The 27,753-nt window shown below is 44.0% G+C and overlaps 1 protein-coding gene across 1 annotated transcript in view; it reads right to left on the bottom strand.

Moving 5' to 3' along the window:
• The window catches only part of ca10a (carbonic anhydrase Xa), a gene marked incomplete at its 5' end in the record, with an annotated part of 375,340 nt that overhangs the window by 10,214 nt on the left and 337,373 nt on the right, over positions 1 to 27,753 (bottom strand). Inside the window, 3 exons of the mRNA XM_083635726.1 lie at positions 275 to 429; positions 7,997 to 8,069; positions 14,513 to 14,608. Coding sequence (XP_083491852.1) covers positions 275 to 429; positions 7,997 to 8,069; positions 14,513 to 14,608 — 324 coding nt within the window. The remainder of the gene's footprint in view (positions 1 to 274; positions 430 to 7,996; positions 8,070 to 14,512; positions 14,609 to 27,753) is intronic.

The raw sequence follows: 27,753 nt of genomic DNA, 5'->3' as shown, positions 1-27,753 counted from the left end.
GACACTCACCTGCATCCGTGTGATGTACACCGGCTTAAGTTAAGTTAAGTTAAGACACTCACCTGTATCCGTGTGATGTACACCGTCTTAAGTTAAGTTAAGTTAAGACACTCACCTGCATCCGTGTGATGTACACCGTCTTAAGTTAAGTTAAGTTAAGACACTCACCTGCATCCGTGTGATGTACACCGGCTTATGTTAAGTTGAGTTAAGACACTCACCTGCATCCGTGTGATGTACACCGGCTTAAGGTAAGTTAAGTTAAGACACTCACCTGCATCCGTGTGATGTACACCGGCTTGTTCATCAGGATCCACGTGGCCGTCTCATAGCACGGTGGGATGGTCATAGATCCATCATATGTGATAAAGCTGTGTGTCTCTGGGTAAATCTCCTCGATGTTCAGGCTCGTCAGGAGGTACGCATCATCTGGAGGAAGAGAATCCATATGGACAGATCAGAAAAAGCACAAAAGGGATATTCAATGATTCGACAGAGTATAGTTTACTTTAGCCTTCCCGAGTTCAGATTAAAGGACTACTAACTTTTTGGGAGTTTGGCCCATTGGTCTCCTGATTCAATGTGACAAGAGGATTACCGGTAGTACGAAAATAATCTGTGTCTCCGGTACTATGGTAAGCATGTTAATGGTAATGCTAATAATAGGCAACTAGCATTATCATAAAACTGGAAATGATCACTTGTAGCAGCTGTTGGTTTTTTTATTTTATTTAGTAAAGCAAATAATTTTTTTTTTTTTTTTTTTACATTCATTCTAATGATACACTAGGAACCTAACAAATCAATGTGAATTGGTCTGGCGATGCCAGGCTATACACATGTGGCTATGGTTGAATGATTGTTATCTAACAGAACTGTCAGTATGTGCCGTGATGCATGTGGGGATTGTGGAGGCGGCCACATCCTCTATAGATGTCAGGGACTGGCTGGTTGATGATGGCCCTAGCTCCTCCCACAGCCAAACTGTCCCTGTGATTCGCCACCAACTCCTGTCTGACTCTTCGTCTAATACCATTCACCGTTTGTGGGCAACGGACCAGAGGAACACATTAACCAAAAGTCTTATCTCTTTCCAAGGTAATAAGGTCCCGTGCCATAGAAATGATGTGTTCCTAGTTATTCTGCATCTCCCACAAGGACATCAGCTATTTGTGGTGACTGTTGCACCACGAGATTGTGGCGTGCCAAAAAGGAAAGAGGTAATTTGTTCAGTCACAACCAAGTTACCCACACTTAATAATAATGTATTTCTTCTTATCGCACCCCGTTTTCAAATGTGCGCTGGCTATGGAAATACCAAACAACGTCGCCATGCCCTGTACACTTCTTGCGCCATGCGCCTGCGCTTTGCTCCATTGATTCACAAGAATTCCTCCTTGCTGTCAGAAGTTATGCAGCTACAGGCCAAACAATAATAACAACTTATGTGCCAGGACAACCACCTCTCTCTGAACGTCTCCAAGACCAAGGAGATCATTGTAGACTACAGGGGGGGGGGGGGGCGCATCACCATCAACGGCACAGTGGTGGAAAGGGTGGACAGCTTCAAGTACCTGGGAGTCAACATCCACCAGGACCTGACATGGGCCGGTCACACCGCCACTGTTGTCAAAAAGGCCCAACAGCAACTACACGGACTCAGGCGCCTAAAGAAATTTGGGCTAAGGCCAGAAATCCTTAGGCACCATTGAAAGCCTGCTGACTGGCTGCTTCACCACCTGGTACGGGAACTGTACCACCATGGACCGCAGGGCACTACGAAGAGTGAGGCGTACGGCCCAGCATGTAACAGGATGTGAGCTGCCAGAACTGCAGGAACTATATAACCAGCGGTGCCTCAGGAGGTCCCTGAAGATCATCAAAGACACAAACCATCCCCACAACAGCCTGTTCTCCCTGTTACCCTCAGGGAGGAGATACAGGGTCCCAAAAGCACGCACAAATCGCTTGAGGGACAGTTTCTTCCCGCAGGCCACGAGACTCCTTAACATACACAAATAGTGTAGTAGCTGTACTGTACCGCACTGAAGATGCTACCATTATGTATGTCTAACGTTTAATTGTATGTTTAATTAGGTATATGCTATTTGCACCTGTACGTCAAATACGTCGAATTTAAAATGTTTAAGTACGTCCAAAGTATGCACATGACGTGCACCTATGTGCAGTGAATATGCCACTGTCTCCGACTTGTCTTATCACTCTACTGCCTTATTGCTTGTTGTGTCTCTTGTTGTTTTTGCACTCAAATGCCCCGTTATATTTGTACTATGTTGTAAACGGAGTTCACAGCACAAGGATTTCACACGTGATACTTAAACTACGGAGTGACAATAAAAATCTTGAATCTTGAATCTTGAACAACTGCTAATATATCCCACACTTCGGATAATGCTACAATGACTTAACATAGCATATTGTATGCTAAAGCGTTAGCATGTGCACCGGACAGAGCCATCTACCAGAAGCACAGAGACGGATTTTGGTGCCAATCCTCTACTGTACACAATACACAGACTGGTAAGGTGACCAATTGGCCAAACTACTAAAAAGTTGGTATAGTCCTTTAAACCTGCAGGTTTATTGAAGGCATCGTCGTCTTACTGAGCATTCACACGGAACGAGATTTCGCAAATTCCTGCGGCAAGATTACAAAGTCAATGCAAACGTGCAAGCAACCCTGGGCTTTTAAATTAAGCTAAATTTTGCGGTGCAAATGACTGGAAATTCACCTCGTTCGCTCAAGTTGAAATTTTTCAAGATTTGGCAAATAATTTGCACGGTCAAACTCGAGCGAGTTTGGTGTGAACACAACATTAGTGTGTGGGCCATGATGGACATTTATGCGTTGTGCCCATCCCTTACACCAGCTTTTATTTTGCCCACTCCTTACCTCACATATCATTGACTGTGAATGACAGGCTTTTTGATCCAAACTGTCTCCTCTGTCAGGACGCTCATTAGAGAGACACACTCTGCATGTCTCTCCCTCTTCACACTCTGCATGTCTCTCCCTCTTCACACTCCAGTAGCACACTCTGTACATCTCTCCCTCTTCACACTCTGCATGTCTCTCCCTCTTCACACTCCAGTAGCACACTCTGTATGTCTCTCCCTCTTCACACTCTGTATGTCTCTCCCTCTTCACACTCTGTATGTCTCTCCCTCTTCACACTCTGTATGTCTCTCCCTCTTCACACTCTGCATGTCTCTCCCTCTTCACACTCCAGTAGCACACTCTGTATGTCTCTCCCTCTTCACACTCTGCATGTCTCTCCCTCTTCACACTCCAGTAGCACACTCTGCATGTCTCTCCCTCTTCACACTCCAGTAGCACACTCTGTATGTCTCTCCCTCTTCACACTCCAGTAGCACACTCTGTAAGTCTCTCCCTCTTCACACTCTGCATGTCTCTCCCTCTTCACACTCTGCATGTCTCTCCCTCTTCACACTCTGCATGTCTCTCCCTCTTCACACTCCAGTAGCACACTCTGTATGTCTCTCCCTCTTCACACTCCAGTAGCACACTCTGTAAGTCTCTCCCTCTTCACACTCTGTAAGTCTCTCCCTCTTCACACTCTGCATGTCTCTCCCTCTTCACACTCTGCATGTCTCTCCCTCTTCACACTCCAGTAGCACACTCTGCATGTCTCTTAGGGCTGGGCAATATAATCGATATGGCAATATATTGCGATATTTTATTTCCCGATACTGTATCGATACTTGGACGCCAAGTATCGCGATATTAAAAAAACATTTTTTTTTTTTTTTTTTTGCAGGCCATGCCATGCCAGGCCTCTGCATCTGGTGATTCCCACCCCTAATCGATACTGTATCGATATTTCCCATATCGATGTATTCAGTAACACTCAGTAGTTTTGACTAAATTTGTCCACTAACTTATCAGTATAAAGTGATGTACATATTATTACACTACCTGGGTGGTACACAGTGTGTTGTATCTTTAGCTCTATTATTTAATTTTGAGTAAATTCTGTAGAATATCGCAATATATCGCAATATGTATCGCATCGCAATATATCGTGATACAATCGTATCGTGACCCAAGTATCGTGATACGTATCGTATCGTGAGATCCTTGCCAATACCCAGCCCTAATGTCTCTCCCTCTTCACACTCCAGTAGCACACTCTGCATTTCTCTCCCTCTTCACACTCTCAATAACTTGTCATCTGTTTTGACAAATGGATGGTGCACCCACTCTGCCTATTGTGATGAGGTCGCCGTGACGGTCTGCCACTCCCCCTTCAATGCTAATTCAAACTGCCACTCACATCAGCATTCAACACCGCATCTTGTGAACGCTACACTGTAAAATAATATCCGTTTGGAGAAGGAGAAAAAAGTGAGATACCCTTAAGGTGAGAAAAACACCTAAACAAATCCTTCAAATTCTTTGGGCATCAATCATCTCTAGGTTCTCCCCCTACAAAGTGTGTAGCTGAAGAGCAGCTCTATCACTGATCTTTGATAGCCCTGGCATGAATCATTCTGTTTGGATTGTGAGCGTGTGTGTGTGTGTGCGCCCGTGCACGCTTTGTGTTGGTATGTGGGTTATGTGTAGATGAGCTTGAAAAATACATGTGCTGGGGCCAGCAAGAGGACTCATACGCATGAGGGGGTGGTGTGTGTGTGTGAGAGAGAGAGAGTATCTGAGGGAGTTTTGACAGCTGTCAGAGTCTGTGCTCCTCTCCAGCCCCTCCAGCAGGACCCTGAGGACCCCCAACCCACCCCTCCCCCCCACCTCCGAGACTCCTCCCAGCCACAAGGGGTCACTGTGTTTATACAGCCTCTCATTCGCTCCCCCCCATTAATCCAATTATCGTTCTCCTTTTTTTCCCCCAAGTTGGCCCTGGGCGATCTCCACGCTCCAACACAGCAGGCTGGCAGTCTCCGCTCTGGAGAGGAGCTGTCGACTAGCTGCCTAACACGCCAGCCTCCTCTCCTCGCCCAAAGGGTCCCGTGCGAATGCATCGCCATTCCAGTTCCGCGGGCCCCCATTACCATACTGAAATGAATTGATCTCCCACAAAAAGGAAAGCGATCAAAGCCATTAGCAGAGATGTTTAGACATCCACTTTATCTAGGGGGGATATCTAAGGAGGTGGGAATTGCCACTTACTTTATGTCATTCTTGTGATGTGTCTGTTCAACATTCAATTCAGGTCTTACTTTGATGTTATTCTTGTGATGGTTTATTGTTTAATTGGATCCCTGTGTGACAGCTACACTTCCTGGGGTTCACACAGAACAAGAAAACAATACATACATGTACAATAAATAAGCATAAAAACAGAAACTTTAAAATCACAGAAAGGATACACAAAAGCGACAAAGAAAGAAAAACGCACAGAAAGAAAAGAGAGCTATGTACTAATCACTAATCAATCTAATATAATTATAATTATAATTATCTATCTATCTATCTATCTATCTATCCATCTATCTATCTTAAATTTGGCATCAATGTGGACTGTCTGTTTCTCTGTCTGTTTCAAGAATTTTGTCCGGCCACAGCTATGTGACATCATTGTGACATCACTGATGATGTCATCAGTGACACACACAGAGAGACTGAGGGAGAGAGAGGAGAGGGAGAGAGACTGAGGGAGAGAGAGGGGCGAAAGACTGAGGGAGAGAGAGAGAGAGGGGGAGTAGGACTGAGAGCGGGAGACATTGCGCGTGCGCCAATAAGGCAGGCGAGGCCATGCAGCAGCTGAGCTGCGTATGCGAGCTGCAGGGCCAGCTTGGCGAGCTGCAGGGCATACCACGCGAGTTGCCTAATACAATACAATCTAATCACATTGTTAAAGACCAAAAATAAGTTATTTTTTATTTATTAATATTTTTAGTTGTTTTTTTTATCCGAATTTGCTAGAGGCTTCTTTTAGCATGCATGGTAACTTATTCCATTCAATGGATGCTCTGTAAAAGACTGTTCTCTGCATAGCACAAGTTGGAGGTGCAGTAACGACCACATGACCTTGTGTAACCTGTCGGGTGGAGTGAGCATGTCTGTCACTCATGTAGGAGATTCTAGTGTCGACCTTTTGGATTGGCCGTGGTGCAAATTGAGCGAAACACAAAAGTAATCTATCCTCAACTTGGAGCCATGGCGACAGAGCCTGATGCATGCCATCAATGCTGGCCCTGGGGCCACAGAGCCTGATGCATGCCATCAACGCTCGCCCTGGGGCCACAGAGCCTGATGCATGCCATCAACGCTCGCCCTGGGGCCACAGAGCCTGATGCATGCCATCAACGCTTGCCCTGGGGCCACAGAGCCTGATGCATGCCATCAACGCTCGCCCTGGGGCCACAGAGCCTGATGCATGCCATCAACGCTCGCCCTGGGGCCACAGAGCCTGATGCATGCCATCAACGCTCGCCTGGGGCCACAGAGCCTGATGCATGCCATCAACGCTCGCCTGGGGCCACAGAGCCTGATGCATGCCATCAACGCTCGCCTGGGGCCACAGAGCCTGATGCATGCCATCAACGCTCGCCTGGGGCCACAGAGCCTGATGCATGCCATCAACGCTTGCCCTGGGGCCACAGAGCCTGATGCATGCCATCAACGCTCGCCCTGGGGCCACAGCGCACGGTCTGACGTGCAGCTTTGTTCTGCACAAGTTGAAGTTTGTGCAAATCTTTTTTCTGGGCACTTGACCAAACTACAGAGCAATAGTCAAGATGAGATAGAACTAGTGATTGTATAACCTGTTTGATAGAGTGGTCAGTCAGTGGTCAGGAAATAGGCACATCTCCTGATAACAGACACAGCCCTGCACATTTTTGGTACAATCTTATTAATATGACAATAGGTCAACCCTTCATCCAGGACAACACCCAAAAGCTCAGAATTATGAACATTATTATGACCATGCATTATGAACTTGCTCCAGTGCAATTCATTTCATGATGGAGAGTGACAGAGGACAACTCACTCCTCAATGCATGATTAGAACCGAAAATAATACGCTTTGTCTTTGACATCTTCATTACCAACTTATTCTCATCTACCCACTAACTTGGAGACACATTACACATATGGCTCATTTCCACCACATATAACAGCACAGTACAGCTCTACTCAACCTAGTCTTACTCGTCTCTACTTGATATAGACTATTTCCATAGTAAGTTTACTCGCCTCCGCCCACACCTGGTCATCATAGCGACCACATATCTGTCCTCCGCCCATAGCCGAAGTAGCATATAACGTATAACGTTAAAATTAAAACCATACACGGAACTTTTAAACTGGTTATGAAATACTGGTGCCTCTAAATGACCTACAGTGTACATGGGCAAATGTGACAATCGGCCAGGAGAATGGATATCACTTTGTTGTTACTCACACTCACATGCATGCGCTGCGCGGGGGACGGGAGTACGCTACGGGGAGAAGGGAAGCCACTACCCCAGCAGCCACTCACCAGGCAAGACCGCGGCTTCACTAAACCCCCGCCTCCGGCCTAGCGGAGCCAACATAGCACACAACTACAAAGGGCTTCCCGAGGAGCTGACTTTGTCTCTCTCAAAACAATTGAAAACCACCGTCATGTTAAAGCTGAGCAAGGAGATCGATTTTATTTCACCAGAGCCGAAGGCAGCAACACAAAAGACTGACAGAAATAACACTTAACAGAAGAGAAGGTAAGCCCCACTAAACTGGTATCCAGCATTGACAGTAGATACAGTAAACACGATTCTGCCTGACCAATCAGTCGTCTGCAGTGTTTTCACGTCACCGTATGGTACCGGGTCCACAGCGCTGGAACCTCAACAGAGCAGGCACCAAAAGCAGCACGACTCAACCCCGACTCACCCCGGGCTGTCCAGGTTTTTGATGGGTGGAATGAGACAAAAAAGCGAGACGAGCTGGGCGGGGCCGCGCTGATACCAGCGGTGGAAATGGGTGTCTCTGTTCAGCATTCGATTCAGGACTTACTTTTATATGTTATTCTTGTGATGGTGTCTCTGTTCAGCATTCGATTCAGGAAGGAGTTTGACGTCTCGGCAATCTGGATTGAAAGAGAGGGAGAGAGAAATAGAGGGGTCAATGCAAGAGCACAAAAGCATGGTGAATAGAGAGCAGATCAAAATACTTAAAGTCATCATCTGTCAAAGACACGTTCATGTGTTGAATCCTAAAGCATCTGCTAATAAATTGGTACGGCTGATGCCGGTTTCCTCTCTCTCTCTTTCTCTCTGTCTGTCCCCCACATACAGCGTAGCTCTCCTCCCTCCACTGCCTGCAGGGACTGTTTACTTGTAATTGTTAACTGCTTATGCAGAAACTAGGGGTCATTTTCAAGATAGCAGCTACCGGGAGCTTAAAATGGCTAGATATCTCAATTACGATTCAACCATCTTGAGAATCACCCCTTTCTGGAAGTTAGATTTTATTTAACTCATTGAGTGCCAGCCACTTTTGGAGAACGGACGCTCCCAGTGCCAGAGTTTCAGAGCGTTTTCAGTGATTTCTCGAGGCCCACAGAATATTGTGTGATATTACTATGTAAACACCGAACACGCACAAAGAACGAGGAGACTCTCTTCTATCATCTGCAAAAAAAAGTTTATTGATCCCATTTTCCGTTCTTTAGTTATGAGCCGGAGAAGATAGCTTGATTTAGCCAAAAACAGCAATTTTTTTCTAGAAGCTGAGATATTGAGCCTTTTGTGAAATTAAACATTTCAAGCACATCATTGACTCTGAAGCTAATATTTTCTGATATAATGACACCTCAAAAATAATTTCCTTCAATAAAAGAGTGAAAACAAAGGAATTTTGTTTGGCCAAATAATATGTTTTAGCTGCAACCAGCAGCGCTGGCCCCTGCGTGCGCAGACCCTACACCTTCTTGCTGGTCTTGATTTACTGCTGGTGGGCATCAGATAGCCTATTCTAGCTTGTTTGCTCTCTATGCATCGAGCCTGCTGCTGCCTGGGTGTGTGTGTACTGTCAATGGTTGTATGCCCTGCGTGCCCCACCCTCCTCCTCCTCCTCCTCCGTGGTGGGAGGAGTGTCTCTGCTGCGGTTTGCTCTGAGTTTGATCTGCACTGAAAAGTCCGCTGCCTGCATCTCCCCGCTTTTTTAGAGCGTGTCCCCGGCTCCCAGCTGAGAATAATGTAACTTTTCAGAAAGACGCTGGTGTCGCCGTGTCGGCAACTAAATCATATGGATGGACTATCGCAGCGGACACGGATGGGGCTCAATTGTGGCAGCAGATGACTGCTGTTTGTTCACAGGCACAGCTAACGTTATGCTTCAAGCATATCGATGCGATTTCCGTTTCCTCATGACTTCTTCTCTCTTTTCTCCTGGCCTTTGTCTAATCGGGAGGGCACTGTCGCCACCTAAGGGTTCTGTAAAATAGGTTAGACACATTCAATAGCTCCCATATTGTAAGAGGCGATGTAAGAGGCTTAGATCGACATCCCCCCGTCAAAAAACGCAATTGACGACTTTAGTCGTCAATGGCACTCTACGTCACTAAATGAATTGACGACTAAAGTCGTCATTGGCACTCAATGAGTTAACATGCCCAATAGTCACCAGATTCTGTAATCTCACGCTTACAGAAACATAAAATACCAACATTTTATTCTGGTTATTGGGTTGAAATCGCCACACAGAGGCAATATCATCATCATCTGGACATCATTCTGTTTGGTTCTGTAGCTGCAGCTTAGTAAAGCTCTTGTTTTCAGAGAGGGCTGTGATTCACCACCGGAGGTGGAAAGTACTCAAGTACAAGTACTCAAGTAAAGGTACTTGAGTAGTTTTTTTGAGGATTTGTAGTTAAGTATTTTTACAAGGTACTTTTACTCTTGACTCTGAAGAAGACACTTTGTGTGTCGAAACGTTAGTCTCCTTGCACTTATTAAATTGCCTTAACTTTGACCGTGTGCTCCAGATTGTTTCTTTCTCATGTACTTTTACTCTTACTTGAGTAATAATAATAATAGATATAATATATTTTTTTTTATTTTAAATTACATTTTAAACTTTTAAATGTACACTGAGTAAATGAGTAAATTTAAATGTTTGTTTTGCACACCACACTATGAAAACAGCACAGTAGCATTGGGACTGCTTGCTAATAGGTCCAGAATCACTTCCGAATTTAGGGTGCCTAAACTTGTGGCTTGTGCTCAAGACTGGCCAATTGAATTGCACAGGTGTTAGTCTCGCAGTAGCCAGCCATAGATACGATCTATGCCTGGAACACAACTGGTTAACGCCCGCCCCCCAAAGAGGCGTGACAGACATATGAATTGACCAGCCATGGATGGCATGCCGGACTTCTGTAACAGCCCAGAAGTGGGGCGGCTTTAGCTCAGGAGGTAGAGCGGGTCGGCCAATGGCGCAAGGGTTGGCGGTTCGATCCCCGCTCCCTCCCAGCTGCTGTCGCTGTGTCCTTGGGCAAGACACTTAACCCTCCTTGCTCCCGATGGTGTGTAGTCACCCTGCGTGGCAGCCTGCCGCCATCGGTGTATGAATGGGTGAATGTAGACTATCTACTGATTGTAAAGCGCTTTGGATAAAAGCGCTATATAAATGCAGGCCATTTACCATTTACCATTTAGCCCAGCCAATCAGATTTCGCTGCAGGCTTCGTGATGGCGGAACCCAGAAATTTGACTAGTGATTCAGACACTTGGGTCTGACCATGTGAGACTAGACAGGTGTAGTCAATCAAATTGTAATGATTCCCATCGTGACATTAGTTCAGAAATCTCAGTTTAATTTGACACTGCCGATAACCAGAGCAAAATGGAATGGATGTACTGCAGCTGAGCTCTAGCTGATCTGGCAAAGGAGAGAATCAGCAAACTGAGCATCTGAACGAGCCGTTCACTTTGAAAGAGAAGGCAGGCTGCATCTGAACGAGCTGTTCACTTTGAAAGAGAAGGCAGGCTGCATCTGAACGAGCCGTTCACTTTGAAAGAGAAGGCAGGCTGCATCTGAACGAGCTGTTCACTTTGAAAGAGAAGGCAGGCTGCATCTGAACGAGCTGTTCACTTTGAAAGAGAAGGCAGGCAAAGACAGCTTAGGTAGTTGTAACATGTGCTGGACGTGTGAAATGTAATTATTAGGGTAAATAATTAAAATATAAAATGTGTTTTAAAGTAAATGCACTTTTACTTGAGTACTTTTAAATAAGATTAAAGATTCAAGATTCAAGATTTATTAACACATTCACTGCCAGCCGTTTTTTCAATACTGTAGGTAGGTTCTGCCAAGGGCTTTTTTTGAGGATTCTGGCTCATCTTTCAAGAGCCGAGGATTCTTTTCTGCTAAGATTTTGTGAACACAAATTATCTCAAAAGAACTAATAGAATGTGTGCTTTCTCTGTCTAAAAGAGTTAGTTTGTAGAGTTAGTAGTTATGTAGGCATTAGCAGTAGAATACAGCATGGTTTCAGCGTCTGAAAATTTAAGCTGAGATAAACGGCTTTTTGTGAAATTCGATAGAACAGTCACTTTAACCATTTATTTTTGGCGTAAGACGTCAGACATCTAAACAATAGTTTTGAACAGTAATTTCCTCCATAGCAGCAGGAAACCCCCCTCTCCTTCAAACTCCTCCCTCCGTGGGTGTGTCTCTGGTGGCTTTGCAGCGTTTGTCACAAGCGAGGCTCTGCCTGTCTGTGCTGCCTGGCTGCTGGCAGGTGCTCTTTGGGCGAGTCTGCATGAGTCGTTTCGGTAGTGAGCTCAGCTGGAATGAAGCTGCGTGCGATTGTGGGCTTTCTGCCGGTGTTTCAAAGTGTGTTGCACGCATAATCTATTATGCAAATTTGCAATCCCCCACCGCCAGCTCCCAGCGCGATAATGCGCGAAAGCGAAAGCGTTTTCGCCAATCCATTTTACAGTATGAGAATGGTTTCCTCGCGCGTTCCCCTGCAGTTTTGGCTCGGCTTTTTCTAGTCTGGAGAGCACTGTCGCCACTTAGTGGGTCGGTGGAATGGGTTGTACACGTTCGGTGGCTCCTATATTTTTATAGGAGACGTGGGGGGCGTTGATCCACGTCCCACCGTCAATTCTTTTTTTTTTTTTTTTTTTGACGAGTTGACTCGTCAATGGCAGTCAACCGTTGGATTTTTTTGGACGAGTCAACTCGGCATTGGCAGTGAACGTGTTAAGTGTCCCAAAAGGGCAAATTGGATTGCAAAAAGCGTAGTACAAAGTACATACATAAAAACAAATAGGACAATAAGGACATTATAAAAGCAGTCTAGAGCAGCAGTTTAAAGTGCAACACAACAGTTAAAGTGCAAATGACAACAGTAGCAACGATCTAAAGTGCACAGTAGAGATATAAAGTGCATAGTAGCAAAGTGCAGTGTGGCGAGTGACTGCCTTCACTCTCAGCAGCACATTTATATAACAAGAAAGAGCTACAATGTATTAAAGCACAAAGGAAAACCACGGTCCAGACCAAAGGGCAGACAAAGTATATAATACAGATATACTGTACCCCTAAGAATAAATAAAGATAAAAGGATAAAAGCAATTAAATAGGATACTTTTTTACTCTTGAGTAATTCCCTGGACTAGTAATTTCACTTGTACTTGAGTTAATTTTCACTAAAGTAACAATACTTGTACTTGAGTAGGATTTGTCAGCGTGCCTGGGATTCACCAGCGAGGAAGCGAGTGCTTGCACAGGACCATCTCCTCAAGCCCTCACGTACTGTACGCCTACCACATCCGCAAAAGCCCGGCTCCTCTCTCATGTCTCCTCCCCCACATTCTCCTCATGGTGGTTGTGGTGAGAGGATGGGGGAGCGAGTGTTGACCCTAGGTCAGCATCTCCTCGGTCTCCTCAGGACTCGCTGGCGGTCCCACTGACTTTGGGGAACTAATTAGCAGTTAGCGGCTGAACTTCCCCTGCCTTGGTACACGCGGTGCCGGGGACGTTCGCCGCCTCTCTGATCTGGTCGCTTAGCCTCTCGTTGGAGATGGAGCCCTCTCATACACAACAAAGAGAGCAGTCTCTCTGCCACCTGACACTAAAGCTGCCGAGCACATTGTTTCGCTCTCGCCGGGATAATTGGATCGCTAATTGTTTGCGAGCCGCAAGTTGTGGAGTCCTACATTTAGAAGATGACAGACACAGAGACAGAGAGAGGGAGTGTAGGGTTAAAGCATCATTTTGACTCTGACACAAAGATTTCTCTTTAACCAACAGTGTATGCTAGACTACTACAACTAGACACCAGCACAAACAGACAGACAATTCATTGGCACTGTGTGGTAGAGACCTAGACCTACAGTAGAGAGGCTGTACTTTACACCCGAGTTTTCCCTACCAAGGTGGAGGGGTTGAAGAGTAGCCTGGTAAAAACCATCCTGATCACATGACCTCACATCCTGTTTCACTCTACGGATCAGTCTGGACATGAAACCCACATCGATTTCAGTGGGTGGGACTACTTGCCTTGACAGACAACTCCTTCAGCCAATCAGCGTCGCCAAACACAATCCAAATCCACTCGGAAGAACAGCAAAACATCTTTTTGCCCAAGAAACTCTAATACTGTAAATAATAGATAATAAATAATTATAGAATAAATAATAGTATAGAAATACTGTACTGTACTCTTGTTCTTGTTTAATTGCTGTTTATGAGCCTATTTCATAACTGCACTTGCAGCTGGTTAAAAGTTGAATAGTTAGAAAATTCAGCACTGCACTCCGTCAGGTCCCCCTAAGCTCACTGCCCAAGTTTGAAGTCGATCGGACAAACGGTTTTCGAGATAAACCACTTTTTGTGTTTGCCAGTAGGTGGCGCTATGCCAAATAGTATGAAATTTGGCACTGAACTCTGTCAGGTCCCCCTAAGCGCACTCCCCAAGTTTGAAGTCGATTGGAAAAAAACGGTTCTCGAGATAAACCACTTTTTTGCATTTGCCAGTCGGTGCCGCTATGCTGAATAGTACGAAATTCGGAACTTAACTTCATCAGGTCCCCCTAAGCGCACTCTCCGAGTTTGAAGTCGATCCGACAAACCGTTCTCGAGAGAAACTGTTTTTTGTGTGTTTGCCAGTAGGTGGCGCTATGCCGAGTCTGTGTGTGTGGGAGTGGGGGTGGGGGAAGGGGTGTTTGTGTGTGGGGGTGGGTGGTGTGGTATCAGTCCTGGCTGCCATCAGAAAAGTGACATCAGCCAGATTTGTGTCATGAAAGTGACACAAAACGTGATGCAAATCGTGACTTACAGACACCGCTACCCGCTAACCACCACCTGCCCGCCCTTCCACCTAGGCAATTTTATTATAGGATATGGAAAAGTCTTGGGATGAATTCTAGTCTATAGTCCATTACCAAATGTGCAATCATACAATCAGCTGCTGGATCATGACACATCAGCACAAATTCCTATCATGTAAGAAGTAAATAGAACATGATCACTGGTAGATGGTGAACTTAGATGCAATAGAAAACGAATGGGACTCACCTTCATGAATATGGAAACTATCACCAGTCCATTAGGGCTTTTAGCTGCCTCCGTATAATTGGTGTAAAGCTCGTGATTGTAGTGGATCAACTGAACCTGGAACATACAGAAAGACCCATTACTCAATCTACTGCATTCACAGCAAATCACATTTTAGGAGAAAACACAAAACGATTTAGGGATTTGTTTTGATTCGTGCAATCTCGATATATCTGACGGATATACTGTACTTGTCAACATCGGGTGAGAGCAGGATTCAAGTATTTAATGTAGGATTTCCTTTAGTGAGACAGTACGTCGATCTCCACAAAGAGTACAAAATACTGGAAACACCTCTCTTAAACCGAATTGTAGCCCCCACTGCACAATCTATGGCTCAGTTGCCTCGAAGCATTAAAAAACCTTCCTTTTGCCCATCTCTCCCCTTCACTGCTCGACTGAAGTTGATTAAGGGGGGGGGGGGTGTCGATAAGTGATCAAAACGCTCTCACAGATTCACCTAGGCAGTTAATTTCATGGAAAGAGCTGTGATAGTGTGTGTTCCCAATCTCTTTTTTCTCCCAGCATAGATGTGGATAGAATATGAAGGAGAATTGGAATCCAAGGCCGGAGAGAGCTACCTGCGCTTTTCAGAGGCTGAGGAAGAGGGGGAGTGCTACACCATCTCCCGGCATGAGGTTAATGTTGAACTGACACAGATGGTTCATCTGCCCCAGCTGTTCAATATTCCTGCCTTTTAATGATGTCTCGACGTGGGCAGGCCGCGCCGCTCCACTTGCTAAAGTGGAAACCGCAGCAGGAGGAGCCACCATGTTGAAGATCTATTCCAACACAAGCGGATGAAAAGTCCACAGCCGCTAAAGTTGTATTAAAAAAGTGGAAAACAACAAATATGTCGGTCCGTTTTTTGTTTTGCTCCATAGTTGTTGCTGCTGTGTTTTTTTAGGTCATTTTTGGTACTAATATGAGTATTAAGCAGATTCTCCTAGACTCCTGTGCACTTGCAGTACTGTTGCTTGAATAATTATGTTGTAAAAATGATAGCCCGCCCCTCATCAGTACCCAAAACAGGAGACTAAGCCATACCATGTTTACGCCTGTAGCACTACTGTATTAGTATGATACCAGGAGACTAAGCCATACCATGTTTAAGTCTGTCATGTTGTGTTGTGTTCTGACATTGTGTATTTATTTCTGACCATCTCCTCATTTACCACTATGTGATCTTAGGGGATTGCTATCGACCTATATTACATTACATTACATTACATTACATTACGTCATTTGGCAGACGCTTTTATCCAAAGCGACTTACAATAACACATTTTTGTCAGCAATAGAGCAATCAACTATGGAGCACAGTCTATGACAACTACAACTTCTGAAGGAACAGTGGAACAAGTTTAGGTTTTTTTTTTTTTTACCTATATGTTTTACACCTATGTTTTAACCTATATGTTATATTTTACTGTGTTATATAGTACTAATAGTAAGTATTCTAATTTTTTTTGTACCATGTATATTGATTGTTTAGACAGTAGGATTTTCTTTTATTTCTGTATTTGATATGTAGGCTACTATGTGCGCACAGGACTCTGTGTGCCCAGGGACTACAGATGCAAATTAGCTCTTAGCTATCTCTGGTGCAATATGTTTATTGTGTCGTGTCCCTGTTCAAATAAACAATAAAGATAAAGATGTTTAAGCCTGTAGCACTACTGTATTAGTATGATACCAGGAGACTAAGCCATACCATGTTTAAGCCTGTAGCACTACTGTAATAGTATGATACTAGGAGACTAAAGCTTAATTTATACTTATTAGAAAGTGTCGCTCAGCACATGGTCGCAGACGAAAAATAAAGTGTCGCTCATGTTGCTGCATTTATGCTTCTCTCCGCGGCTCAACGGTCACGTGACGCTATAGACAGAGGGAGGCAGAATGCAGTGCAGACAGCCAAGAGAGGGAATGCTGTTAGTGAACCCACGTCGGAGGCAAGATGTAACTGCAGCCGCATATAACGACACACAACCACACAATCACCTCCTCTCTCTCTGGGAAGTTGGTCACGGTGTTCTTTGTGATTTTCATGAAGTCATACATCAAGGACATGCTGATAAAAATACCGGGGACACGTTCATTAATTTAATTTCAGCGAAAACTAAAACAAGGAAGTCGCGCGTGACCGTCTATATAGCCAATCAGACATTTCACTAGGTAGCAGTCAGACACTGCTCGCCGACACTTGAAAGTGTCGACTCAAGTCCTCATTTCTGTCGGCGACCGTTTCAAAAGTGTCGGCAGAGGGAAACATAAATTGGGCTTAAGCCATACCATGTTTAAGTCTGTAGCACTACTGTATTAGTATGATACTAGGAGGCTAAGCCATACCATGTTTAAGCCTGTAGCACTACTGTATTAGTATGATACTAGGAGACTAAGCCATACCATGTTTAAGCCTGTAGCACTACTGTATTAGTATGATACTAGGAGACTAAGCCATACCATGTTTAAGCCTGTAGCACTACTGTATTAGTATGATACTAGGAGACTAAGCCATACCATGTTTAAGCCTGTAGCACTACTGTATTAGTATGATACTAGGAGGCTAAGCCATACCATGTTTAAGCCTGTAGCACTACTGTATTAGTATGATACTAGGAGGCTAAGCCATACCATGTTTAAGCCTGTAGCACTACTGTATTAGTATGATACTAGGAGGCTAAGCCATACCATGTTTAAGCCTGTAGCACTACTGTATTAGTATGATACTAGGAGGCTAAGCCATACCATGTTTAAGCCTGTAGCACTACTGTATTAGTATGATACTAGGAGGCTAAGCCATACCATGTTTAAGCCTGTAGCACTACTGTATTAGTATGATACTAGGAGACTAAGCCATACCATGTTTAAGTCTGTAGCACTACTGTATTAGTATGCTACTAGGAGACTAAGCCATACCATGTTTAAGCCTGTAGCACTACTGTATTAGTATGATACTAGGAGGCTAAGCCATACCATGTTTAAGCCTGTAGCACTACTGTATTAGTATGATACTAGGAGACTAAGCCATACCATGTTTAAGCCTGTAGCACTACTATATTAGTATGATACTAGGAGGCTAAGCCATACCATGTTTAAGCCTGTAGCACTACTGTATTAGTATGATACTAGGAGACTAAGCCATACCATGTTTAAGTCTGTAGCACTACTGTATTAGTATGCTACTAGGAGACTAAGCCATACCATGTTTAAGCCTGTAGCACTACTGTATTAGTATGATACTAGGAGGCTAAGCTATACCATGTTTAAGCCTGTAGCACTACTGTATTAGTATGATACTAGGAGACTAAGCCATACCATGTTTAAGTCTGTAGCACTACTGTATTAGTATGATACTAGGAGGCTAAGCCATACCATGTTTAAGCCTGTAGCACTACTGTATTAGTATGATACTAGGAGACTAAGCCATACCATGTTTAAGTCTGTAGCACTACTGTATTAGTATGATACTAGGAGGCTAAGCCATACCATGTTTAAGCCTGTAGCACTACTGTATTAGTATGATACTAGGAGACTAAGCCATACCATGTTTAAGCCTGTAGCACTACTGTATTAGTATGATGCTAGGAGACTAAGCCATACCATGTTTAAGTCTGTAGCACTACTGTATTAGTATGATACTAGGAGGCTAAGCCATACCATGTTTAAGCCTGTAGCACTACTGTATTAGTATGATATTAGGAGACTAAGCCATACCATGTTTAAGCCTGTAGCACTACTGTATTAGTATGATACTAGGAGGCTAAGCCATACCGTGTTTAAGCCTGTAGCACTACTGTATCAGTATGATATTAGTTGCTAAGCCATACCATGTTTAAGCCTGTAGCACTACTGTATTAGTATGATACTAGGAGACTAAGCCATACCATGTTTAAGCCTGTAGCACTACTGTATTAGTATGATACTAGTTGCTAAGCCATACCATGTTTAAGCTTGTAGCACTACTGTATTAGTATGATACTAGGAGACTAAGCCATACCATGTTTTAATCTGTAGCACTACTGTATTAGTATGAATTAGTATGAGTGAGTCCTCCTGTCATATGCAGAAATTTTCTGACGACACTGTTCTTATTGGTCTCATTAACAAAGGTGACAACCGTGCCTATAAAAAGGAGATTGACACCTTCACTCAGTGGTGTGACACCAGGTTCTTGGAGCTTAATGTTGATAAGACCAAAGAGTTAGCTATTAACTTTAGTAGGAGGATAGTGAGTGTCTCGCCTGTCACTATTAAGGAGCAGGAGGTAGAAATAGTCCAGTCTTATAAATATCTTGGTGTTTACCTAGACAGTAAACTTGACTGGAAGAAAAACTCTGATTCTGTGCTTAAAAAAGCACAATCACGTCTTTTCCACCTAAGAAAGCTTAGATCCTTTGACATCAGCAGGTCACTCCTAAATGTCTTTTACCAGGGTATTCTTGCTAGTGTCCTCTTTTACGCTGTGCTCTGCTGGGGGGGCAGCATCACGGCTATAGACAAAAGCAGGATAAATAAAACCATCAAGAAGGCTGGATCAGTGGTTGGCCTTCCTCTTGACTCCCTGGAGACTATTATTGCCAGGCGAATAAGGACTAAACTAAATTCCATTCTCTCTTGTGTAGACCATCCCCTCTATAATATATTCCACGCTCTGCGAAGTTCGTTTAGCAACAGACTTCGTATGCCTCCTTGCTCTACTGAGCGATATAGAAAGTCCTTTGTGCCTGCTGCGGTTAAATTCTTTAACGAGCACTGTTAGTTCTGTTCATGAGGCTTCTTACTCTGTCATTTGTGTGTGTAACCTTGTATTGTATGTTTTTGTTATTTGTTTGTGTTAATTCTATTCGCTCTGGTGGCAAAACATGTTTCCCCTCGGGGATTAAGTAAATAAACCATACCATACCATACCATACCATACCATACCATACCATACCATACCATACCATGATACTAGGAGACTAAGCCATACCATGTTTACGCCTGTAGCACTACTGTATTAGTATAATACTAGGAGACTAAGCCATACCATGTTTTAATCTGTAGCACTACTGTATTAGTATGATACTAGTTGACTAAGCCATACCATGTTTAAGCCTGTAGCACTACTGTATTAGTATGATACTAGGAGACTAAGCCATACCATGTTTAAGTCTGTAGCACTACTGTATTAGTATGATACTAGGAGACTAAGCCATACCATGTTTAAATCTGTAGCACTACTGTATCAGTATGATACTAGGAGACTAAGCCATACCATGTTTAAGCGTGTAGCACTACTGTATTAGTATGATACTAGGAGGCTAAGCCATACCATGTTTAAGCCTGTAACACTACTGTATTAGTATGATACTAGGAGGCTAAGCCATACCATGTTTAAGCCTGTAGCACTACTGTATTAGTATGATACTAGGAGACTAAGCCATACCATGTTTAAGCCTGTAGCACTACTGTATTAGTATGATATTAGGAGACTAAGCCATACCATGTTTAAGCCTGTAGCACTACTGTATTAGTATGATACTATAGGAGACTAAGCCATACCATGTTTAAATCTGTAGCACTACTGTATTAGTATGATACTAGGAGGCTAAGCCATACCATGTTTAAGCCTGTAGCACTACTGTATTAGAATGATACTAGGAGACTAAGCCATACCATGTTTAAGCCTGTAGCACTACTGTATTAGTATGATACTAGGAGGCTAAGCCATACCATGTTTAAGTCTGTAGCACTACTGTATTAGTATGATACTAGGAGGCTAAGCCATACCATGTTTAAGTCTGTAGCACTACTGTATTAGTATGATACTAGGAGGCTAAGCCATACCATGTTTAAGCCTGTAGCACTACTGTATTAGTATGATACTAGGAGGCTAAGCCATATCATGTTTAAGCCTGTAGCACTACTGTATTAGTATGATACTAGGAGGCTAAGCCATACCATGTTTAAGCCTGTAGCACTACTGTATCAGTATGATACTAGGAGACTAAGCCATACCATGTTTACGCCTGTAGCACTACTGTATTAGTATAATACTAGGAGACTAAGCCATACCATGTTTTAATCTGTAGCACTACTGTATTAGTATGATACTAGTTGACTAAGCCATACCATGTTTAAGCCTGTAGCACTACTGTATTAGTATGATACTAGGAGACTAAGCCATACCATGTTTAAGTCTGTAGCACTACTGTATTAGTATGATACTAGGAGACTAAGCCATACCATGTTTAAATCTGTAGCACTACTGTATCAGTATGATACTAGGAGACTAAGCCATACCATGTTTAAGCGTGTAGCACTACTGTATTAGTATGATACTAGGAGGCTAAGCCATACCATGTTTAAGCCTGTAACACTACTGTATTAGTATGATACTAGGAGGCTAAGCCATACCATGTTTAAGCCTGTAGCACTACTGTATTAGTATGATACTAGGAGACTAAGCCATACCATGTTTAAGCCTGTAGCACTACTGTATTAGTATGATATTAGGAGACTAAGCCATACCATGTTTAAGCCTGTAGCACTACTGTATTAGTATGATACTATAGGAGACTAAGCCATACCATGTTTAAATCTGTAGCACTACTGTATTAGTATGATACTAGGAGGCTAAGCCATACCATGTTTAAGCCTGTAGCACTACTGTATTAGAATGATACTAGGAGACTAAGCCATACCATGTTTAAGCCTGTAGCACTACTGTATTAGTATGATACTAGGAGGCTAAGCCATACCATGTTTAAGTCTGTAGCACTACTGTATTAGTATGATACTAGGAGGCTAAGCCATACCATGTTTAAGTCTGTAGCACTACTGTATTAGTATGATACTAGGAGGCTAAGCCATACCATGTTTAAGCCTGTAGCACTACTGTATTAGTATGATACTAGGAGGCTAAGCCATATCATGTTTAAGCCTGTAGCACTACTGTATTAGTATGATACTAGGAGGCTAAGCCATACCATGTTTAAGCCTGTAGCACTACTGTATCAGTATGATACTAGGAGGCTAAGCCATACCATGTTTAAGCCTGTAGCACTACTGTATTAGTATGATACTAGGAGGCTAAGCCATACCATGTTTAAGCCTGTAGCACTACTGTAGTAGTATGATACTCGAGCAGAAAAGCAGTAAAGCCCAATACCCCCCCCCCCCCCCCCAACTTATTTCAAGCATTTCAGATTTTTCCCAAGGCTCTGGGTCTTTCTCTCCACCTCCATAAACTTGGCCTCTTCGTTCACTGGCAAAGGGCTTGGCACCTGCTGTACTGTATCGGCAGATATAAATAAACAAATATAAGAGAGCAATTATGAAATGCTCGACCAGGGGAAGCGCAGAGCGACAGAACGTCTATAAATGCAATCAAGACAGGAGCGGAAGTGATTAGGGCCCGCGTTGATCTGATTAGTTTTTATGTTTTTTATTTGTTATTTCTTTTAGGCGAGAGGCAGCCAAAATAACTCATCTGCGCTCCCTCAACGGCAAATTGCAGAAAGTTTGCCGGTGCCGGGCAGTAAAAGGCCAGTGTGCACTATAATAAAGTGGGAATGGCAGAGTTTTTACATAGTTGTTTTTACAGACTAAAATAACTAAATCAACGAAGAAGAATTGAGTTGATGGGCGAGGCTTTTCCACTCTGACAAGTAGGCTTGGGCAATATCCAAATCGTAATATCACCATGCCGTCCTGCCAAAATCGACCGATGCCTATCGAACCCTTGCCACAACAATGTTGGTATTGGCCCGTATCAGTCAAAGCCATAGTGTAACGGAATGGTTTTTATCCATCTAAAAATATATAAAGATAAAAGATTTAGAAGAAAAGATAACATTTTTTGTTTGTTAGTCTTTCTAGTTAATAAAGTCCCTGATATTGGATGTTGGGCGGACTTCTGCACTGGTGACGCTTGCACGCGCACCCGATCAATTAAGCATCAGACAGGAGCGCACCCTCGGTAAACCTCACCGATAGACAGGCGTGGACAAGGTGTGCATTGTGCAGAGACAATTGTGACAGAGAGATAGATTGTGCACACTTCACTGCTGCGAAAATAAGAAGTACAATTAGTGAATTGAAACAACGGCGGATTGAGTGTGAAGGGTCAGTATTGCATGATGCTCTCTGGAGGTGTGTGTGTGTTTGTGTGGGGGCGGGCGGGCGGGGGGGGGGGGGGGGGGGGGGGGGAGGAGGGGGAAAGCATGACAGCCTCTTTATGGCGTGATTGCTTGCCCGGCCCCACGGTAGGGAAATATGACGACAGCAAGTCGATAGCGGGGAAGAAAGGTGTATGGTGCTAACGGGAGGAGGGGGTGTGTGTGTAAAGGCGTTGGGTTGGAACTGGCTCTCTCCATCACATCCAGTCCACCCTCCCTCCTGCACATGAACATTGCTCTTATGAATCTTATGAAAAAATGTAAACAAACAGAGATTGCCCTAAGCCCCTTTTATATGCCTCTTATGACATCACTGATGATGTCACAATGCCTATGACATCACTGATGACATCACTTCCGCGACAAAAATTTAAACAGAGAACATTGCACACTTGCTCCATATATATATATTATATATATATTGAAATTACACAGCGCATCAGGTGCGGAAGTCTCCACTAAAGAGCTGAGCCTTTTCTTAAAGATTGAGAGGGACTCTGCGGATCCAAAGTTCATTCCACCACCGAGGAACCACAGAAGATAATAATTTGGCTAGAGACTTAGGGCCTTGTCTGCCTGTGTGTGTGTCTGTGTGTCTGCGTGTGTGTGTGTGTGTCTGTCTGTCTGTCTGTCTATCTACCTCCCTAACTTATTTCATGCTCAGTTGGTAATTGAACATAATCACAAAAACCGCTTGCTTTGCCAGTTCCAATGTATAATTCCCTCTCTGGCTCTCAGTGTTGGTTGCCTCCTTCCCAATTTACTTTGGCGCGCCTCTGTTCTCCCTAACAAGCCGTGTAGCGATGTTCTGATGTGATTTTAATGATGAGATCCCACCTAAATGAGGAAGCCACGGTGGCAGACGTGGGCGAAATGTGCCGTTTAACTGCGATTACTGATAATTAGAAGATGGAAAAAAAACAAAAAAAACAGAACAAGCCTCACCATCAAAAGGCGCCTGCACGATAATCTGCCGCAGCGATATCAGCCCAATGTGATTTTCCACCTGTGACCGCCTGTGAAAAGGGGAGACGAGAGGTGCGCGGCCGTGATTGACGGGGGGGGGTTTAAAGTGGTTGGAATGGCTGCCTATAGCTAATCCTTCTCCAACGCATGACTAGGCTTGTATTAAATATAGCCACATATCTTCTCTTCACCAACGAGCTTATTGTCTCCTCATGGAACGGCTCTGGTTGGTACGGGTCAGAGGGATCAATTGCTAATTTCATTCCACTTCTCAGGTGCAGGGAAAATAAGCTTAATTGTATTTGTGTATTAAGTAAAACGATTTTCCAAGGTATAGAATGGAAAGTAATACTGTATGATATGGCAGCATCATCCCGTTATAGTCTGGCCTTCAGTGGAGAGTTGTATCCCATGATGTCTGAATGCTATTTCAGCAGGGCCGGATCTACCATATGGGCAACCTGGGCAGGTGCCCAGGGGACCTCAGTATGAAGGGGCCCTCCCAAAAAAAAAAAAAAAAAATGTTATTGGTCGGGCTCATGTCGGGCTTCACAGAACTATGACACAAATCTAAGACCAATCAGAATACAATAAAAATAGTTTCCAAGACGATTAAGTCTCATCATTGAGTGTCATTGGATGGCTGTGGGCAAGTGGCCGGGCTGCAGGAAGTGGGGGTTAAAAATAATAATTATATATATATATATATATATATATATATATATGCTATATGATTAAAATGTGTTTTATATGTTTTATACTGTGATATTTAGGGTTTAGTTGAAGACTGAGCAAAGCAAAGAGGGCGGAGATGTTATTTTTGTTGTTTGGTTTATAATAATAAGAATAAAATATAATAATAATAAGTTCCGTGTTTCTGCCTGTGTTGCTGTCTGTTGTAGTGTAAAACGACTTAAAGGGAGAGCAGGTGGTGACATGAAAGTGAGTGAGAAAAGGAGAAAATACTGAATAATGACATCACAACAGTACTGTATAACCAATGGCTGACGTCATGGTGGTTACGTCCATCTTGTGTGTTTGTGTGTGTGCATGAATGTGTGTGTGCCTGCGTGCATGTGTGCATTTATGCGTGTGTGCGTGCATTACCGGCTTTGAAACAGGTGCTGTCTGTGCAGACCGGGGAGCTGGGGGCGGGGCCTAGGCTAAATCTCATCGCACAAATCTCACCCGCAAACACACATACTGTAGTCACTTATAGAAGCTGCTGCACCGCTTAAAAACCTATTGTGACATTATTCTAACCTCAAGCCTTTTTTTTACCCAGAGAAAATAGAATGGCAGGGTGTTCTTGGCTGGCTGTTCTTTGATGATATAAAAAAAGCCTAGCCAGCCTAGCAGAGGAATCATATTTGGAATATTTTAGCACTTATTAAAAGAGCAAGGTGTTTCATTTTCAGATCGGGCTGTGAAGCAGCTCTAGGGGAACACACACCACACACCCCGAATAAATTATCCCCAAGGTGTTGGAATGCCGCACGCACACGCACACGCACATGCACACACACACACACACACACACACACACACACACACACACACACACACACACACACACACACACACACACACACACACACACACACAAAATGCCACCTTAATACATGTATTAAATGTAAATACAGGAACACCCTGAGCTGAGAGAGAAAGCTGCAACAACCCAGAAGAAAACAAAGCAAAGAAACGAGGCTCCTGACAAACTGAACTGGGTGGGAATAGCGTGAAATGTTTCACAATCCGTCTCCTAAGACCTAAGCAAGACGACAACCACGACATTTTATTCAAAAACAGAATTTTTTTTTACAGTTAAATGTTTTAAACCCACATCTTATTCTGGCTATTTCAGGCTGACTTGACACACGCTACGTCCTGCCGGTGAAACTCCTCGCTGTCAGGTGAAAAGAAATGGTGGGCGAATGCACATGTTTCGGATTAACTCTTCCCAGATCGGCAGAGGGGGTGGAGCAACGACCGGGACACCCTAGCCAGGAATCGGCCAAGTACGATTGGGGAGAAAACGGGGCGTGGGGGGACATAACAATAAATCATAAACATAATAAATCAACAACAACAATCGTGTTCACTTCACAAGAAACAAGTGAATGAAATCTCCTCATTCAAGCCATTGGGAATGAAGCTATCAAGGGAGTCAATTGAACAGGACATCTCCCTCTGAAGGAGGACTTATTGTACGTAGCATACACTTTCAATGCCCATGTCATGTAAGTCACTCAAACTGTGTTTCAAGCTATTGAAATGTCTCATAACTGATGATTTCTCATCATGGTTGCGTATAGAACATTTGTGTCCACAGATTCTGTCTTTTAACTCAGGGTCAGGTCCAGATCTCAAAGACGCTTTACAAGGCACTACATACTAAACAATGGGGAAGGGGGTGACGTTAGTGAACACATAGCATGCAAATCAGAACCCAGGGCCACTCACCCCGCAGCCATTCTCCCTACTCACCACTCGAATCCTGACTCTCTCCGACCTTCCTATCCCTAGCTATGGCCGCTTTTCTCTAGCCCCGCCCCCTTTCCTGACCCCTCCCACCACCCAGATACACCTAGCCACTCCCCCTACTCACCCCTCAAATGCCGATTGTCTATGACGTTCCTATCCCTAGGTAGCCTCGTGCCAAAAGAGAATGGGTTCTTCCTTGCCCCCTGCTACACGCTCCCTCCCGGCCCAGTAGTTTTTCTGTAATCCTGCTAACAGACAAACTGCACCAAAAACAAGGTCAAAAGTTAATTGACTAACCCCCTTTAATGTTCATGTTGTAAACATGTACATGTTTACATGTTCATGTATGAGTCATTTGTTTATTGTATCATTAAAGTTGATTTGAACCTTCTTATAGTCTCATTATTGAAAGGACGTGTTTCAGTGACCCAGTGGTAATATAAAAAGGGGAGATTTTGAGTGCTAGAAACTAGCAAAGATGTGGGCATCCGGGTAGTGTAGCGGTAGAGTCCCTGCCTACCAACACGAGGGTCACCGGTTCGTTCCCCCGTGTTACCTCTGACTTGGTCGGGCATCCATACAAGTACGATTGCCTGAGTCTGTGGGTTGCAAGCCGGATTGTACAAGTACGATTGCCTGAGTCTGTGGGTTGCAAGCCGGATTGAGGGTATGTGCCCTTGTCGCTGCACTAGCGCCTCCTGTGGTCGGTCGGGGCACCTGGTCGGGGCAGAAGGGAACTAGTGGGAATAGCGTGATCCTGCCGGTGAAGCTCCCCGCTGTAGGTGAAAAGAAGCGGCTGGCAACCGCACATGTGTCGGAGGAAGCATGGTGCTAGTTTACGGCTCTCCCCAGATCGGCAGAGGGTGGAGCAGCGACCGGGGCAGCAGGGGAAAATTGGCCAAGTACAATTGGGGAGAAAAATGGGGGAAAATCAGAAAAAGTGATAATAATAAAGAAAAAATAAACTAGCAAAGATTTGCCCTTGGCCTTATGTCTTCTTCTCTTTTTGATATTGTGTGTATAGAGTAGCGCAGGGATGATGTATTTTTTTAGGCTTTACCCAGAAATCACTGCCATTTGGTTCTTCAGTGGAAAAGTCTATGGGGGTTTTTCCACTGAAGAACCCGGAAGTATACTTCCAGACTCATTCCTGCAGCTCTCTATTGTGATATTGTGTGTATTGTGTGTTATTGTTTTTCCTGCTGCACAACCAATTGGCCATCTGGGGACAAATAAACCTCTAATTGACTTTGAAGTTGGAGAAGCTGATTTGAAGACAAATGCTTTGGAGTCTTAATGCACGCACGCACGCACGCACACACACACACACACACACACACACACACACACACACACACACACACACACACACACACACACACACACACACACACACACACACACACACACACACACACACACACACACACACACACACACACACACACACACCTCCCGTCCGTATCCTATCCTCCCACAGGCTGCTTTTTAAGCTTTCATATTTTTCTCTTTGTTCTTGTTTCAAGGACAAAGAGCACAGCCACCATTCATTTACAGGCGGGGGTGAGAGAGAGGGAGAGAGAGGGA

This window comes from Poromitra crassiceps (genome assembly GCF_964638095.1).
Source record: "Poromitra crassiceps genome assembly, chromosome: 4".
NCBI lineage: Eukaryota > Metazoa > Chordata > Actinopteri > Beryciformes > Melamphaidae > Poromitra > Poromitra crassiceps.
The sequence above is the reverse complement of the archived record's forward strand: the minus strand, read 5'-3'. Positions and strand labels throughout refer to the sequence as shown.